This window comes from Pteropus vampyrus, unplaced genomic scaffold (genome assembly GCF_000151845.1).
Source record: "Pteropus vampyrus isolate Shadow unplaced genomic scaffold, Pvam_2.0 Scaffold545, whole genome shotgun sequence".
Classification (NCBI taxonomy): domain Eukaryota; kingdom Metazoa; phylum Chordata; class Mammalia; order Chiroptera; family Pteropodidae; genus Pteropus; species Pteropus vampyrus.
Window position 1 is genome coordinate 600,916 of NW_011889326.1, and position 16,196 is coordinate 617,111.

The 16,196-nt window shown below is 31.9% G+C and overlaps 1 protein-coding gene across 6 annotated transcripts in view; it reads left to right on the forward strand.

Annotated features, from left to right (window-relative positions):
- Positions 1 to 16,196, forward strand: part of MON2 (MON2 homolog, regulator of endosome-to-Golgi trafficking) — a 107,705-nt gene that overhangs the window by 41,066 nt on the left and 50,443 nt on the right. For all 6 annotated transcript variants that reach the window (XM_011383841.2, XM_011383842.2, XM_011383843.2 and 3 more), the window contains 12 exons: positions 2,876 to 3,000; positions 3,391 to 3,527; positions 4,299 to 4,452; positions 7,897 to 8,129; positions 9,893 to 9,974; positions 10,458 to 10,642; positions 11,488 to 11,600; positions 11,942 to 12,046; positions 12,388 to 12,468; positions 12,542 to 12,615; positions 12,703 to 12,793; positions 16,061 to 16,162. In XM_011383841.2, coding sequence (XP_011382143.1) covers positions 2,876 to 3,000; positions 3,391 to 3,527; positions 4,299 to 4,452; positions 7,897 to 8,129; positions 9,893 to 9,974; positions 10,458 to 10,642; positions 11,488 to 11,600; positions 11,942 to 12,046; positions 12,388 to 12,468; positions 12,542 to 12,615; positions 12,703 to 12,793; positions 16,061 to 16,162 — 1,482 coding nt within the window. The remainder of the gene's footprint in view (positions 1 to 2,875; positions 3,001 to 3,390; positions 3,528 to 4,298; positions 4,453 to 7,896; positions 8,130 to 9,892; positions 9,975 to 10,457; positions 10,643 to 11,487; positions 11,601 to 11,941; positions 12,047 to 12,387; positions 12,469 to 12,541; positions 12,616 to 12,702; positions 12,794 to 16,060; positions 16,163 to 16,196) is intronic.

Here is a 16,196-nt window from a genome sequence, read left to right on the forward strand (position 1 = left end):
TGTTTAGTTACCTAACAGAGAGTTTAAAATAAGCATTGTAAAGATCCTCAATGAGCTCAAAGAGAGCACAAGCAACTAAATGAAATCAGGAATATTGTATGAACAAAATGAGACTATCAACAAGATGATAGAAACTGTATAAAAGAGCCAAATTCTGAAGCCGACGAATAAAATAACTGAATTGAAAAATTCACTAGAGGGGATCAACATCAGACTGTTAAAAGCAGTAGAAAGAATTGGTAAACTTGAAGACAGGCCATTTGAAATGATCAAGTCAGAGGAACAAAAAGAAAAAAGAATTAAGAGATTCTAAGAGACTTATGGTACACTGTAAAGCTGACCAATATATATATGTGTAGGAAAAATGCACTATAATTTACTCTCACACTCACAATACCTCTGACACCAAATATGTGCATTCTTTACCCCCACACTTACCAGATCTATGACAGCTGGGCGTTTTATGTTTCAGTTCCACAAGTAGTGGGTCCCCAGGTAATCCACAACTTCTGTCTAATTTGGCTACAAATTGGAGGTTTTCACGACACCCTCCTTGGTTTCAGTAATTTGCTGGAGTGGCTCATAAAACCCAGGAAAACATTTTACTTATTACACGCATCTCCCACTTTCAGAGTTTACATTACACCGCTTTTCTGAGAAACCTGTTTCCGCTAATTGAAAGAAATCTATAGAAGATTTTCACTCTTATGAAAAAAGTCATTACTGTACTAATAATGTGGGTCTTTCATAAAAGCCAAGTGATGTATTGTGAACTATTGAAAAGGGGAATACTCTTTGCTTTACACTATTTTGGCTTACAAAAGGTTTCTTAGGAATTCTTTGCTTCAGACAGTGGGGGAAACCTGTATTGCTAATTTATTACAAAGGATGTTTTAAAGGATACCAATGACCAGGCAGATAAGATAGGGTGAAGTCTGGAAGAGTCATGAAAGCAGGAGTTTCTGTCCTTGTGAAGTTGGGGTGTGCCACTATCCAGCATGTGGATATGTTCACCAACCTGGGAGCTCCCCAAACTTCATATTTTGGGGATTTTTATGGAGGTTTCCTCATGTAGGCATGATTGATTATTAACTCAATTTGACCCCTCTCTCTTCTCCAGAGAATGGAGACTGGGTCTGAGAGTACCAAGCTTCTAAATCATGGTGTGGTCTTTCTGGTAACCTGCCCTTATCCCGGCGTCCACCAAAATTTGTCTCATTTGAACAAAAGATGCTCCTAATCACCCAGGAAATTCCAAGAGATTTAAGAGCTCTGTGTCAGATGCTGCTATCATTCGGGGAATTACAAGGATTTTAGGAGATCTGTGTCAAATCACAATATTTTAGTGGCTATAGTGTAAATTGAGTGATTGATTTGTACTGTAGTCACCCTTTCATAGGAGAGAAAATGATATACTCTTCAAGGCAAGTTATATAACATTAGTAATTCCTTCCTTTGGCTGTGATATACTTAATGTTTCTGAGAGCCTTATTTTCTGGCCTCAAGATCTAATTGATGAGCCTTCAGTTTTACCACCATGTCTATATTCCACTTCCACTCTAAAGCAAAAAGTGCACTGAAGGACCTACAAATGTTAAAACTTTTCAGTAGATGCAGCTGTTGCCCAGTGAGTCACTAGCCTGATTTCTTTTTCATCATGTTTAGAAAAAAATAATCATTCTGTATTTGTATATCACTTTGTCTTAACTAGGGAATGTTTTTATTCTGAGCATTCTTTTTATTTGATTTTTCAGGAAGATGTAGCTTTATAAGAAGGTTCCTTGCTTGTCATCCACAAAGTTAGTGGATAAAAAAGCTGAGTCATCTGGTGCTTTTCTACTTCATGTTTAAGGCGGTGACAAAGGCTGATGACTTCCCCAGTCGTAGCAGTCTAAGGATAAAGCTGATTTTAGTTATCTCCTACTTTATCCTCATGAATATGACCTATTTTTAAGCATCCAGTTAAAAATACAGAAAGTCATTAGAAAATGCCAACTGCTAAGACTTTAGGCTAAAATCCTGAGGGCTACTATATTCCCAAATCTCTTGCCCCACATAATGCTCACTCTTTTCAGGGCACCGCTGGCTAAAATGTCCAGTAACCTAACCTACTACACCAGAAGTAGAAGGAAGATTCATTTTGGCCTGCTGATCACAATGTCAGGTTAATTCTTACCTCCTAGATCTCCTGCTGGGTCCTCAACTAATATGTAACAGAAACAATCCATTAACCTCTGAATTAAACTGGTTACTCTTTGTTCAGTCATCAAACATTTAATAAATAATGTTGAGAATGGGCTTTAAACATTATTTATTTACAAAGTCTTCCAAGGAGATGGTTTATAGTAATAACAGAGGTAACTAATATTAAGCAAAACTGTGTACCAAGCTTTATTCTAGGTACTTTATATATATTACGTCTATCAACTGCTACAGGTTCCTTCTTGTTTTCCTACTAGAAAACATATGCATCCCTTGGCTTAGCCTGTTTGTTTGTTAAGAAGCAAAGAACACATGAAAAAACCATTGTGGTATTTTTGAAGGGTAGAGCATTAACAGTTTCTGCTAACAGCCAGGAATGAGGATGGAGTGATGGTGCATAGTGCTTTCTAAAGAATAAGGATAAAAAATTAACCACGTCAGCAGATCACTAGTGTGAGTTTTCAAGGATGTATTTAGAGAAAGACTATTTTCACTATTAGACTTTCCACATATAACTACTTTTCCCCTCTTTTTTTCTCTATTTCCCATTAAGAATTTTAATTTGTTTAAAATTAAAAGATGTTATTGGTTTATCCGTAGGACTAAGAATGAGAATGTATCTTATAATCCTTAGATTTAAAGAAATGTTATTTAAAAATCTTATATTTTTTAGGTAACTGAATGTGAGATATTTCTGTCACTTCTGGTGAAATTTCTGGATGCAGATAAACCACAGTGGCTACGAGCTGTTGCAGTAGAATCAATACACAGACTCTGTGTGCAGCCTCAGCTATTAAGGTAAACCTCAGCAACATTTTATTAAACGAGGAGGTTCATAGGAAGAGTTTGTTTTAGTCCCAAATATTAGTGACCTCTAAACAACAAAAATGTGTATTGTGTTTATATGGAGGGGTAGGGGGAGGGGTATGGAAAGAACTGGGAGGTGGGCAAAAAGTATAGTTAGTGATTGCCATCAATTGAATTTACTGAGTTGATATGGCCAAGGTAAATTTTTTTAGAGCATTGACCTCAGTATGAACCTTTGTCCTAAATTAGTAAATTCACTCATGATGAAGTTTTAAGTATAACATTGACACTGATTGATTAACATTCCTTGGCTGTTAAAAAAGACTTAAATTTTAATATATTCAACTATGTTCCTCAGAAACATTTAAAATTATTTTACAGGTCATTTTGTCAGTCCTATGATATGAAACAACACTCTACCAAGGTATTTCGTGATATTGTAAATGCGCTGGGATCGTTTATCCAGTCATTGTTTCTTGTTCCTCCTACTGGAAATCCTGCTACAACAAACCAAGCTGGTAAAGGCTTCTTTATATTTTTATATTGTCATAATTTACAACATTCACTATTCTGAGAGGATATTTTATAGAAATCTTGCAACTAGTGAAATTTAGACTACTTAAATGTATATACTTATTTTGTAATATTTTGCTATGCTTATTTATAGTATTTTTATTTTATATGTAAGTATAAATAAAGGCTTACACTTAAATAATAATTTGATCTCATTGAAGCAAATATGTTTATTTATTTCCAGAATATGTTTTCTTCTTTGATATACTTTCAATTACTCTAATCACATAACATAAAAAATGAAAATTTTCATTTTAATTTTCATTTTAGAAGAAACTTTATTTGGTGCCTTTCTTTAAAGAGTCTGGTTACTACTTTCGGAGGTCTGTTAGTCTCTTCTTTTAACAAAACAAGTGAACTTGATTTAAATTTGGAAATCAATATGTGTCTTCTTGTTTCTCTTCACCTTCTTTCTCTTCCACTTTTTACTATCTGATTAGTGGCTTTTTATTCTTTCTTCCTACCTCTGATAAAAAGCGATTTACTTATAAAATTCATCTGCGTTTTTATTAGTACCTTTTATATAAAAAGGAAATGGTGTTTTGGGGAAACAGGGAGACTTCTTAATAGCCAAAATAGGATTGATAAATTTCATATTTTTGCAATATCCATTCCTATAGCACAAAAATCTTTTTAATTGACTAGTTGTTTTAATACTATTGATTTGCAATTAAGTAGTAAATTGATATCTTTGTTTTCTTCCCTGTATCTAATAGGAAACAATAATTCAGGTGGCACTGTCTCAGCCCCAGCTAACTCAGGAATGTTGGGGATTGGTGGAGGTGTTACTTTGCTACCAGCATTTGAATATAGAGGGACTTGGATACCTATTCTGACTATAACAGTACAAGGCAGTGCTAAAGCAACTTAGTAAGTAGTAGTAGCATTATTTTGTAAGGAATGATATTGTTGAGAATGATATTTTATCCTACAATGTTTCTCTCTGCTTTATACTTTAAATTTTAGACCTAGTATTTTTAACACATTTTAGAACTCATTTTCTTTGTTGTATTTTAAGAATTTTATCTAGGTTTGGATTTTTTTTTTATTTTGTATTACTTGTAGCCTGTATGACAGCATTATACAACAAAATGTGGTTTCTTCATCTATAGACAGACCTCTTCCTCTGTTTTATATGGCTTTTTAAGTGTATGGCTTGATTTCAGACTCTATGAACGTAGATCTTCTAATACTGAGTTACCTTTGGCAGATTAGTTCACCTGTTTTCTCATCTATAAAATGGAAGTAGTGATATATCTATTTTTCAGCCTGAAAATTTTGAGTGTTCTTTTGCACATGAGTTAGTATGTTTATATTGGAGCTTCCCTATTGAATTGGCATCTTTGATTCATTCATTGTGAGATTCAGTATAAAATGATTTTCACTATTTTATTTGAAGACATATATATGAATCTTAATTGTGTATTCTGTTCTTTTTAATTTCTTAAGTATATAATAATTTGTAAACAACCGATGTATAGGCAGAAGTAGTTTCGACATAAGTAGTGGTGACACTCTTTTAGATTTATTACGCCGTGGCTTCCTTCAAAGTTGGACTTGTAGCAGTTTTTGCAACTTGTCCTTCATTTTAACATATTTAAATAAATGGATTACATTTTATTTAACAGTTGAATTTACATATTATTTTTAATAAAATAGCAATGAAACACGTAAGATGATGTGGGCCTTGTTAAGGTTTGTGGTATAAATAAAAATAAATACAAATTACCTTTGTCTCTTAATTATTCTAGCACTTAAAGTCTGTACCATAGATTTTGGGAATTAGAGTTTCTAATATTTAGGATTATTTTATCCGTTTTATATGCATTTTTCTAATAGATCATATGTTCTTCAAAAACAGATTTGTCAAACAAAGATGCTTAACACTTACTGGTTTAGGATATGGCTCTATAAAGCTAATTAGCCTGACAAAGATTAGACCTATGAACTTTAGCTCCCCATTTGAGCTTAAATTTCTTCATCAGAAATGTAAATGTACTTTTATTGATTACCTAAATTTTAAAATGCTCAGAGTTGGCACATAGTAGGGGTTAAGTTGATAGGCTTTAGAGTCAGACTTGGGTTAAAAACTGCTGATTAATAACTGTCACCTTAGTCTTCAGGTTCATCATCTGTATCTCTTTGTATCTTAGAGTTTTCATGAGGAGTTAATATATATATAAAATGAGATATACATATATATATATATATATAAGAAACCTTATAGTCCCAGTTTGAGAGTAAATGCTCAATAAATGATAGCTATACATAGGCATTTTTATTTATTCTGAGTTAAAATTTATAAATTTCTTTATAAATGTCCTGCTTTATCTAATCTTGATTATGACTCAGGGACTTTAAGAATTTGGGATAGGAAATTACTTTTATTAGCTTAGTGATGTCAATTTTCTTTTTGAGGTATGATTTACATACCATAAAATTCAACCTTTTATAGTGTACAGTTCATGGTTTTATTATATTCAAAAGTCATGCAACCATAACCTCCATCTAATTCCAGAACTTTTTCGTCATCCCAGAAAGAAACCCCACATCCATTAGCAGTCATTCTCCAATCTCCCTTTCCTTACTTTCTAGCAACCTATTTACTGTCTTTATTGATATGCTTATTCTGTATATTCCATATAAATGGAATCATGCAATAAATATTCTTTTGTGTCATGCTTCTTTCATTCAGCATAATGTTTTCAAGGCTCATCCATATTGTAGGATGTATCAGTACTGCATTTCTTTTTATGGCTTAATATTCCAGTGTATGGATATATCACAAATTGTTTATCTATTAATCGATGGACATTTGGATTGTTTTTGGGCTATGAATAATGCTGCTATGAGCATTTGTGTACAAGTGTTTATATAGATATATGCTTTCATTTCTCTTGAATATATATGTACTTAAGAGTGGAATTGTTGGCTCATATAGTTACTGTATGTGTAACTTTTTAAAGAACTGCTAAACTGTTTTCCCAAGTGACCACATCATTTTACATTCTCACCAACAATGTAGAGGGTCCACATTTTTCCACATCCTCAGCGGTACTCGATATTGTCTGTCTTTTGATTATAGCCATCCTCGTGGATGTTAAGCGACATCTTACTGTATTTCAATTTTCATTTCTCTAATGACCAATGATATAGAACATCTCATTCATGTACATATGGCCATTTATATATCTTGGGAGAAATGCCTATTCAGATCATTTGCTTCTTTTTAATTGGTTTATTTGTCTTTTTATTATTTAGTTGTAACAATTCTTTTATAATCAGCATCTAGTCCCTTACCAGATACATGATTTGCAAAAGTATTTTTTGCATTCTTGGACTGTCTTTTCATTTCTTGATAGTGTCCTTTGACACACAATAGTTTAATGACTTCAACTTTTCTATTTTTTCTTTTGTTGCTTGTGCTTTTGATATCACATCTAACAAACCATTGCCTAATTTGAGGCCATGAAGATTTTGCCAGTGTTTTCTTCTAAGAGTATTTAGTTTTAGCTCTTACGTTTAGCTCATTGATTCATTTTGAGTTAATTTTTGTTTATGGTATAAGGTTGGGCTCTTAATATCACTCTTTTACATGTGAATATCCCATTGTTCCAGGACTATTCATTCCTTCTCCGTTGATTTTTTCTATATTGAAATATCTGGACAGATTTTAAAATTAAGGAATTTATAACTATAATTCTCTATTTGCCATAATTTAATACAAAAGATTTGTTGTCTTCTAAAAGCTTTGTCCAAATCACAGAGTAGAAACTGTTCTAAAATTTGAACTTGACACACCGATACCCTAAGTGTTATTCTTACTCTGTTGGCATATTGGATCTGAGATGATAAGTGAGTTGGATATCTCACAGTAGTACTTTTCCCCAGTGTGAAAGCATGTTCCTTTTAATAGGATTGATTTAATTTTATAGCACCTTATTTTAAAAGCACCTAAATCAGAGTTTGAGACATTTTATAATTGTTTGAAGTCTTATTTTATTTTGTATATGTTTTTCTAATATCAACAATTAATGAAAATACTGGCACAGTCGTGGGAGGAGAGACAAAAAGTAAATTATCAAAATAGTTATGACAGTAGTCAGGACTTATTTTTTCTAATCAGTTTCTTAGAATACCATGAAGGAATCCCTCCTCCAAAGGAAATAAACTCTGTAATATCCACTTATTTTTGCTATTCTGTTAATTTTGATTTCTATAATTTACAAATTATGGAAATAGTTTGATATATTTTTTATCATTGTGGCTTCTCATTAGTGGTCTTTTTTTTTTTTTTTTACTATGTAATTTTAGCCTGGAGATGCTGGACAAAGTCGAGCCACCAACTATACCAGAAGGTTATGCCATGTCTGTGGCTTTCCATTGTTTGTTAGACCTTGTACGTGGAATCACTAGTATGATTGAAGGAGAGTTAGGAGAAGTTGAAATAGAATGTCAGACTACCACTGAAGCAGCTTCTTCACCAAAACAGCCATCAGAAGAGCAAGAATTACAGTCAGCATCAGACCAAATGGATAAGGAAATAGGTATATTATTATCATTCTATAATTTTTATTTTGAAATAATTTGAAATTTACAGAGAAGTTGCAAAAGTAATAGTTTCCATACATCCATCACCCTGATTTCCCAATTAACACCACCATATTTGCGTTATCATTGTATTTATGTACATGTTACTATGCTTTTTTTCTGAACCATTTGAGAATTAAGTTGCAGACATGATGCCCCATTACCTCTTAATGATTTAATGTGTATTTTCTAAAAATAAGGACAGTTTCCTACATAACCACAGTACAGTTACCACTAGAAATTTAGCATCAATCCAGTGTTTATCATCTAAGCCCAGACCCCATTCAAATTTTGCTAGTTGTCTTAGTGATGTCCTTTATGGGTAAGGATCACATGCTGAATTTAGTCTCATGTCTCTATATTGTCCTTTAATCTGGAAGAGTTACTTCATTCTTCCTTGTTTTATATGACCTTAACATTTTTTAAGTGTACAGGCCAGTTAGTTTGGGTTTGTCTTTTGTTTCCTCATAATTAGATTTAATGTAATTATTTCTGGCAGGGCTACCACAGAAATGTTGCTGTGCTATATATACATAGTGTATTCAACACATCAGGAGGTATACAATGTCAGTATTTCTCATTATTGGTGATGTTAACTGTTGTTATTTGGTTGATATGATGTCTGCCCTGTTTCTTCATTTTAAAGTTTATTATCTTTTTGTTGAGAAATACTTTGAGCTCTCTGCTATAAAAGAGAGCTTTCCCTTCTCCCTCATTTATTTTTTTCATTTGTTTATTTATATTAATATGGATTCTTGGATTCCTGTTTTATTCAAAGGATTATAATATGTGATTATCATTTTTTGGTTTGACACTCAAATTGTCCCCAACATGGCCAGTGGGGACCCCTTTCAAACTAGCCCTGTGCCCTTTTTAACCTGTTCCCATGTCCTTTTGTTGTTTTCGGAGCATTATCTTACTATCTGATACAACAAAATATTCCAAGCTCATCTTGGATTTTTCTTGTCTAGCCTGGGAATTAGTTATTTTTCCTAGGAGCTCCTTTTAGTGGAGAATAGTATTTTTCCTAGGAGCTCCTTTTAGTGGAGAATAGTATTTCGAAACTAACGTATGGGCACTAGGTATGCTTCTTGCTTATTGGATAGGAAATACACACACACACACACACACACACACACACAAGCACCGTCTTTTTACATTTAAAAAATATCTGTCTTTATTAAATACCAGGAGGTCACACCAGTTTTTCCAATTCCAGTAATTCCCTTCTCCCACAATGAGAAATTTGATCCCATTTTACTCAGTGTATTTACTTATTTGCTTGATTCCCAGTGTATGTAACCAGGCTTATGACTGAATCGGCTTATTACATTGACACAATGGCTGAAAGTTTTGTCCAATGAAGGGAAAGGGAATAGAAACTGATACAATATATAATAAATACATAAATATATATGTGTGTATACATGTACATATAATATCAGTTAACTTGTATACAGAAAGATCTTACTATTGATATTTTAAAATACCTTAGTTTTAAGACTTCTTAAATTCCGAAACTATAGCATGGTTTTTATGTTTTCATTTATTCAGATATATTTTAAATATAAGAGCTTTAGTATTGAATAATGGAATTGTTGATGGTATATATGATATATTATCAAATGACCAGAGATTGTTTAGAATTTGACATATTATTAAATATTATGACATCTACAATTAACATTAAGTATTGTATGATTTTTTTTTCCTCTTTAAGTTAATAGAGCTGTTTGGGAAGAAATGGTGAATGCCTGCTGGTGTGGTCTACTTGCTGCTCTCTCACTCCTTCTTGATGCCAGGTATTAAGTCTTTATAAATTTTACATTGCATGTGACAATTAAAAACATTAAAATTGTTTACTTGAATTTGTCCTAAGAATTGTTTTTTATATTAGTTTTTTATGTATATAATATTCTCTTTGTGCAGTTGCGCTCCTCCATTCTATCCTTGCCCTACTCCCCACGATGATTGTTATCACAACGTTTTAATGGAAAATTCTGTCCTAAAATTACAGAATGCCTTTTACATTTTAAGCCTTACTACTACTTTTACAATTGTGATCATATTATTCAGTTTCTTTGATGTTTTTCTGCAGAGTTGCAGAATTCGCAGATTTTAAAATGCTCGATCTTTTTTATTTTCAGATATATATTAGTTAAAATTCCTTAAGTATGTAGAATTTCTTAAAACTTCACTGAATATCTAATTCCACATCACGTTTGTACCATAATTAAAAATAAATCATATTAATCATGTTAAATGGCATACTTAATTTTTTTCAGCACAGATGAAGCTGCCACTGAGAATATTTTAAAAGCTGAACTCACTATGGCTGCTCTTTGTGGAAGACTGGGCCTTGTAACTTCAAGAGATGCCTTTATAACTGCAATATGCAAAGGTTCCCTGCCTCCCCATTATGCTCTTACTATATTGAATACTACCACTGCAGCCACACTTTCCAACAAATGTAAGACTTTAATTTACTCGAAGTTCTGTTCACCTAGTAAGGTGACATGGCATAGAGAAAAGATTACAGAAACTCTTAGTTCAAGCCTCTGCTCTTCTACTCACTGACTCTGCGACATCTGTGAGAAGTTAATGTCCCTGAGCTTCAATTTCTTCCATCTTTTTAAAGCAATGGAAATATGGTGGGGGAGAATAATACCAATTTTAATCATTAATATGATTAATGGTTAGGATAAAAGAAGATAAATCTGGAAGTCCTTTGTAAACTACAACATACTCTTGAAATGGTGGTGGATTTTTATTTTTCTTTATTGGAACTAGTAGAACAGTAATGTTTGTAACCACTTAGATTAAGTTGATATTCAGAAAATTTTTTCTTCTTGCAAACTTTGAAAACATTCAGGTTTGTTTCATGTAATACAAATATATTTCAATAGGATGTTCAGTTTTTAAATTGAAAATGTGAGTATTGGTCTCTAACCTTGACTAGAAAAGTTTATTGAGAATACATGTTTAAAATACTTAGTGTCCAAATTCTATTTTGCTTATGAAGAAAGTTTTATAACTTGTTCAAATTATATAGAAAATTACCTAATATTTGCTTGTTATTTTGCACTTCCTTAGTTTTAAAAATGTTTGCATATAGGTTACTAAATAAATGTCATAGTTGAACTTAGTTTCATCAAATTAATGTCTTAAAATGTAACAACATTGAATGCAACATAGAAAGTATATTTTAGGGTTACTCATCATTGAGCACTCTTGTATATATGAGCACTACATACATAAATTCTGCTTTTAAAAATATATATGTGTGAATAATTTAGGTATTCTTTTGCGTTCTAGCATATTCCATTCAGGGCCAAAGTGTTATGATGATAAGTCCATCAAGTGAATCTCACCAGCAAGTTGTGGCAGTGGGTCAACCGTTAGCAGTCCAGCCTCAAGGGACTGTAATGGTAAAGTACCGTTTTCTCAGTTACCAAGTAATTGTCAAGAAAACTTTTGTACCCTTTTTTGTGTATTTGCCAAAATTTTTCATTATACTTATTTACTTTTCTCTGGGACATTAGAAGAAAATAGATAAATATGCAGTTGACATTATCATAACCAACTATAATAACACAACTTTTAAGCAAATGAATTTGTTCTATAAAAACAAATTTGTTTGGTATATTTTATATTTTAATATTTTTGTTTTTTGTTTAAATAATTATTTGAGTACAATAATGCTGCTTTACAAGCTTTTAATTTTCAAGACTGCATAACAGTTCTTGCAAATATATTATTTTTAATATAGCTTACTTCCAAAAATATCCAGTGTATGAGGACTTTACTTAACTTGGCACACTGTCATGGGGCTGTTCTTGGAACATCGTGGCAACTTGTCTTGGCAACTCTACAGGTATGTTGTCATCTCTGGATCAGAGGCAGTATTGTTTTTATATTCAAGTGCCAACAATTAAACTAAGCAGTGCCTGCTGGTCCTTTGAGCAGGCCAGAGGAATAGACAGTCTGAAAAAAGAGAGGTTGGAAAGGAAAAAAGTCATGGCTTATATAAAGTAATGGAGTACTTCTCATAATACCTAAGTCCTACTGCCTATGCTTGGTGTAATAAGTACTTTATATGAATATTAATTATTAATTTAAATTTAGTTATTAGAAACCTGCTGATTTTAATTTTAGTTATTAGAATTTTTCTAACTATAAATTTCTTTGTTTTTATTAAAAAAAATTTTTTTTCAGCATCTTGTATGGATTCTGGGATTAAAGCCTAGTAGTGGTGGTGCCTTGAAGCCTGGGAGAGCTGTAGAAGGACCCAGTACAGTAAGTTCTAGTCATTTTTACTCAGTGCTTCCCAAAATGTTTATATGTTACATTTAATTTATTCTTTCCTTAGGTTTTAACAACAGCTGTAATGACAGATTTACCAGTGATTTCCAATATACTTTCAAGATTGTTTGAAAGCTCACAGTAAGAATCAGTTTTCTTAATTGGTAGAAACATTATTAGCTGTATATTTTAGATCAGTATGTCTTACTTCTTCGTTTTTCATTTTAGATATCTTGATGACGTATCATTGCATCATTTAATAAATGCACTTTGCTCCTTATCCCTAGAAGCAATGGATATGGCCTATGGAAATAATAAGGTGTGATAGTCTACCTTTTTGTTTTAAATATGGTACATTATTTAGTTAAAGTGTATACTCATTATGTTGTTAGCGTTTTACTAGTGGGATCAAAACCTTGTTGGCTAACGCTATTCTTTTGGGTTTTTACCATTTATGATGTTTATTTGTTGAGGGAGTAGTGAAGAGAACATGATTTGGCTTGTGATATGTCCCAGTATGTACTATGATTTTCAGTTGTGTCCATTTTTCTTGTGTACTGAATATTTTAAAAAATATTTTTATAAAGAATAATGCCACACCACTTTTATAAATGAGTTCCATAAAATGTCACAATAATAATTATAATTTACGATTGGGGCAATATAAGATTTAAATGAAGGAATATATGTCTCAGTGTCTCTTGCTTTTGTTGTGATAGGCAATAAAGAGATAATTAATTCTTTCTGAATGTAATGATTCTTCCTGCTTTAAAAATTAGATTTTTACTTTGTTCATTGACTACATGAATAGGAAGTACTTTTGAGAACATTTTTTTCTGTATACAAAATATTATTTTCTGTTATACTTGGAAAACACAAAATAGATTTATTTATGTCTTAGAAATTATTTAAAGTAACATGTTTTCTACATTTTTATATGAATAAATATAGTTGGACCATTTACAAATAAGTGAAGACTCCCAGAAAATGATTAAAAATCAGAGAATGGAGCTTTGTAACTTGTTTAACATCTAACTGTAGGATCTAAAATTACGTTGTCTGCCTAGTCAGTAATTATGATTCTGTGTACTGTGGCTTGTCATCTAGGCTCATGTGATTCATTTGAAGATTAGCTAGTAAGGTCTTATTGTGATAAAGCTTTGTATGCTATAGCACATAGCTACAGAATTATATACACATCCAGGTATTTGAAAATATATATTAAGTTTACTCCAAATCAAGGCAAGGATAATATAAAATATAGTGAAGTAATATCTTGATATCTTCAATAACCCTACATTTTTAAGATTAATTCTTAACATAAAAGTATAATATTTTTAATAGAGTAGCTTAATGAAATTTCAGCAAATTTATATGGTGATGTCTTGAGAATTTATGTATTCATTCAATAAGTACAGTAAGTTTACTATGTACATACATGACACTGTTAGGAACTTGGCTCATGATTAAGTGACAGTTAAGGTGGGATAAAACGCTAAATAAATAGTATAGTATTAAGTGATGTGAGACTTATTCTTTGAATCCTTAGTAACTTGTTACATAAGACATTTTTAGTACACATTTCTACTAAAATGAGTTAAGATTAATCAAGATGAATTAGTATTATTGGAGCTGGATATTGATGGAATGGTAGGTTATGGGTAGGAAAGGACAGGATCATAGAAATCAAAGGAGGAAAATGTTATAAGAAGTCAAGATCAATGAGGACTGAAAAAATAAAAGATTTCATTATTAGTTTATTGTTAACTTTGAAAAATGCAATTTCAAGAGAGTGTTAGGAATACATGTGATATTTTAGGGATGCTTGGAGGGAACAAATGTTGAGAAAATGGATACACTTGAATAGAAATGACGTTCATGAGAATGTTACGTCTCTCCATTTTAGGATTTAATTTTATAACCTGAAGTGATAATTATGGAATGGATTAAAATTAAAAATATTCAAGTATAAACTTTATAAAAATGTTTTCTGATGGAGGCATAAGACAGTTTATTATTCAGTTGTGCTTTCTATAAAATTATAAATATACAGATGTTAAAATAAGTAGAACTTCTATATTTTTCTACATTTTTAAAAAAAGTTTATCAATGTCAGCCATTTGAGTAAGTTAAATATTCTAGGTCTTAAAGATGTATATATCACAGTGTGGTTATATAATATAACCATTATATCATATTGTCTCCAGAATGATAAATTTTTTTTCCACAAAAATTTTTAGGGTACCTACAAAATTAACACATTCAGAAAGGGTCAGCTTTATCATATTTGTTTTAAAACTCCAGTGTACTTAGTTCATTGGCTTCTACTAGGAAAGAAAAATATCAAACATTTCCATGTTAGATTATTATCAGCATTGTAAAAATGTTAAGAATATAGAATAATTTAAACATCTTTTCCTTTAAAAATTATAAAATTACTATGCTCATTATTTGCTTTTTAAAATTTGTTGCCATTTTTTTTTTTCTTTTTCTAATGCATTGTCTCTATTTGAAATACCATAGCTACCCATAAGAAAAATCTCATGGTTTTGGTCAGCTGAGTTTGCATTTAAGCATATTTTAACATCTCTATTACTACCAGATTAGAGATGATTGCCCTTTTTTTTTTTTTCACTGAAACTGTTCTTATAACATATGGACTAAGTACTCTAATTTAGCCATATGTGAGATATACTGGCTCCCTTTCCGATTTTTGAAATGTCAGCAACTGAGGAGAGGGCTTTGTCTTCTGACTCTGCAAATTTTCTGTTAGCATCTAAACTGACAGCCCTCACCTGTGCCTTATCTTGACTTCATACTTCTTTTCCCTGGTCTCACTTGTCTCTTTTCGTTTTTTTTATTCCCCCAATACTTTCTGACATTCACACATAAAACCTAGACATTTGAAGACTTTGTTAATAAGATTGTATATTAGTCAGCTCAGGCTACCATGACAAAATACCATAGACTGGGTAATTTAAACTACAGAAATTAATTTTCTCATAGTTCTGAAAACTGGAAGTCCAAGATCTGGTTCTCCATGGTTGACTTTGATGAGGACTCTCTTCTTGTGCCTTCATATGGCAGGGAGAAAAGGTGGTGGGGAGAGAGGAAGGGAGGGGAAGAGAGTAATGGAATGGAAGGAGCGGGGAAGGAGATCACAAGCCCTTTGGTGTCTCTTCTTATAAGGACACTAAACCTATTATATCAGGGCTTCATCCTTATGACCCTAACTCCACATACCATAACATTAGATGTTAGGGTTTTAACATAGAGATTTTAAGGGGACACAATTCAGTTCATAGCATAAATCACCTTTCCTTCCAGTCAGAAGCCATTCCGTATGTCTGGTATAATTTTTGAATTTCACTCTTCCTAAACAAACATTCTAGTTAGGAGCTATTATGGATACTTGAGGATGGGCAGGAAGGCTTGTCTCCTTATAACTGAGATTTTGTTATATTTATTGCTAATTTATAGTAATCATTTATTAGTTGTACTCATGCTCTTCAGAGTATTCTCAGTTTTTATTTATAGTCAAAGTACTAAAATCTTATAATATCAAGATGCAATATTTTCTCCCTAGGAACCATCTCTTTTTGCTGTTGCTAAATTGTTAGAAACTGGTCTAGTTAACATGCACCGAATAGAAATTCTATGGCGACCTCTAACTGGCCATCTACTTGAGGTAACCTCTTTTTAAAAATTATATTTCTTTTTTT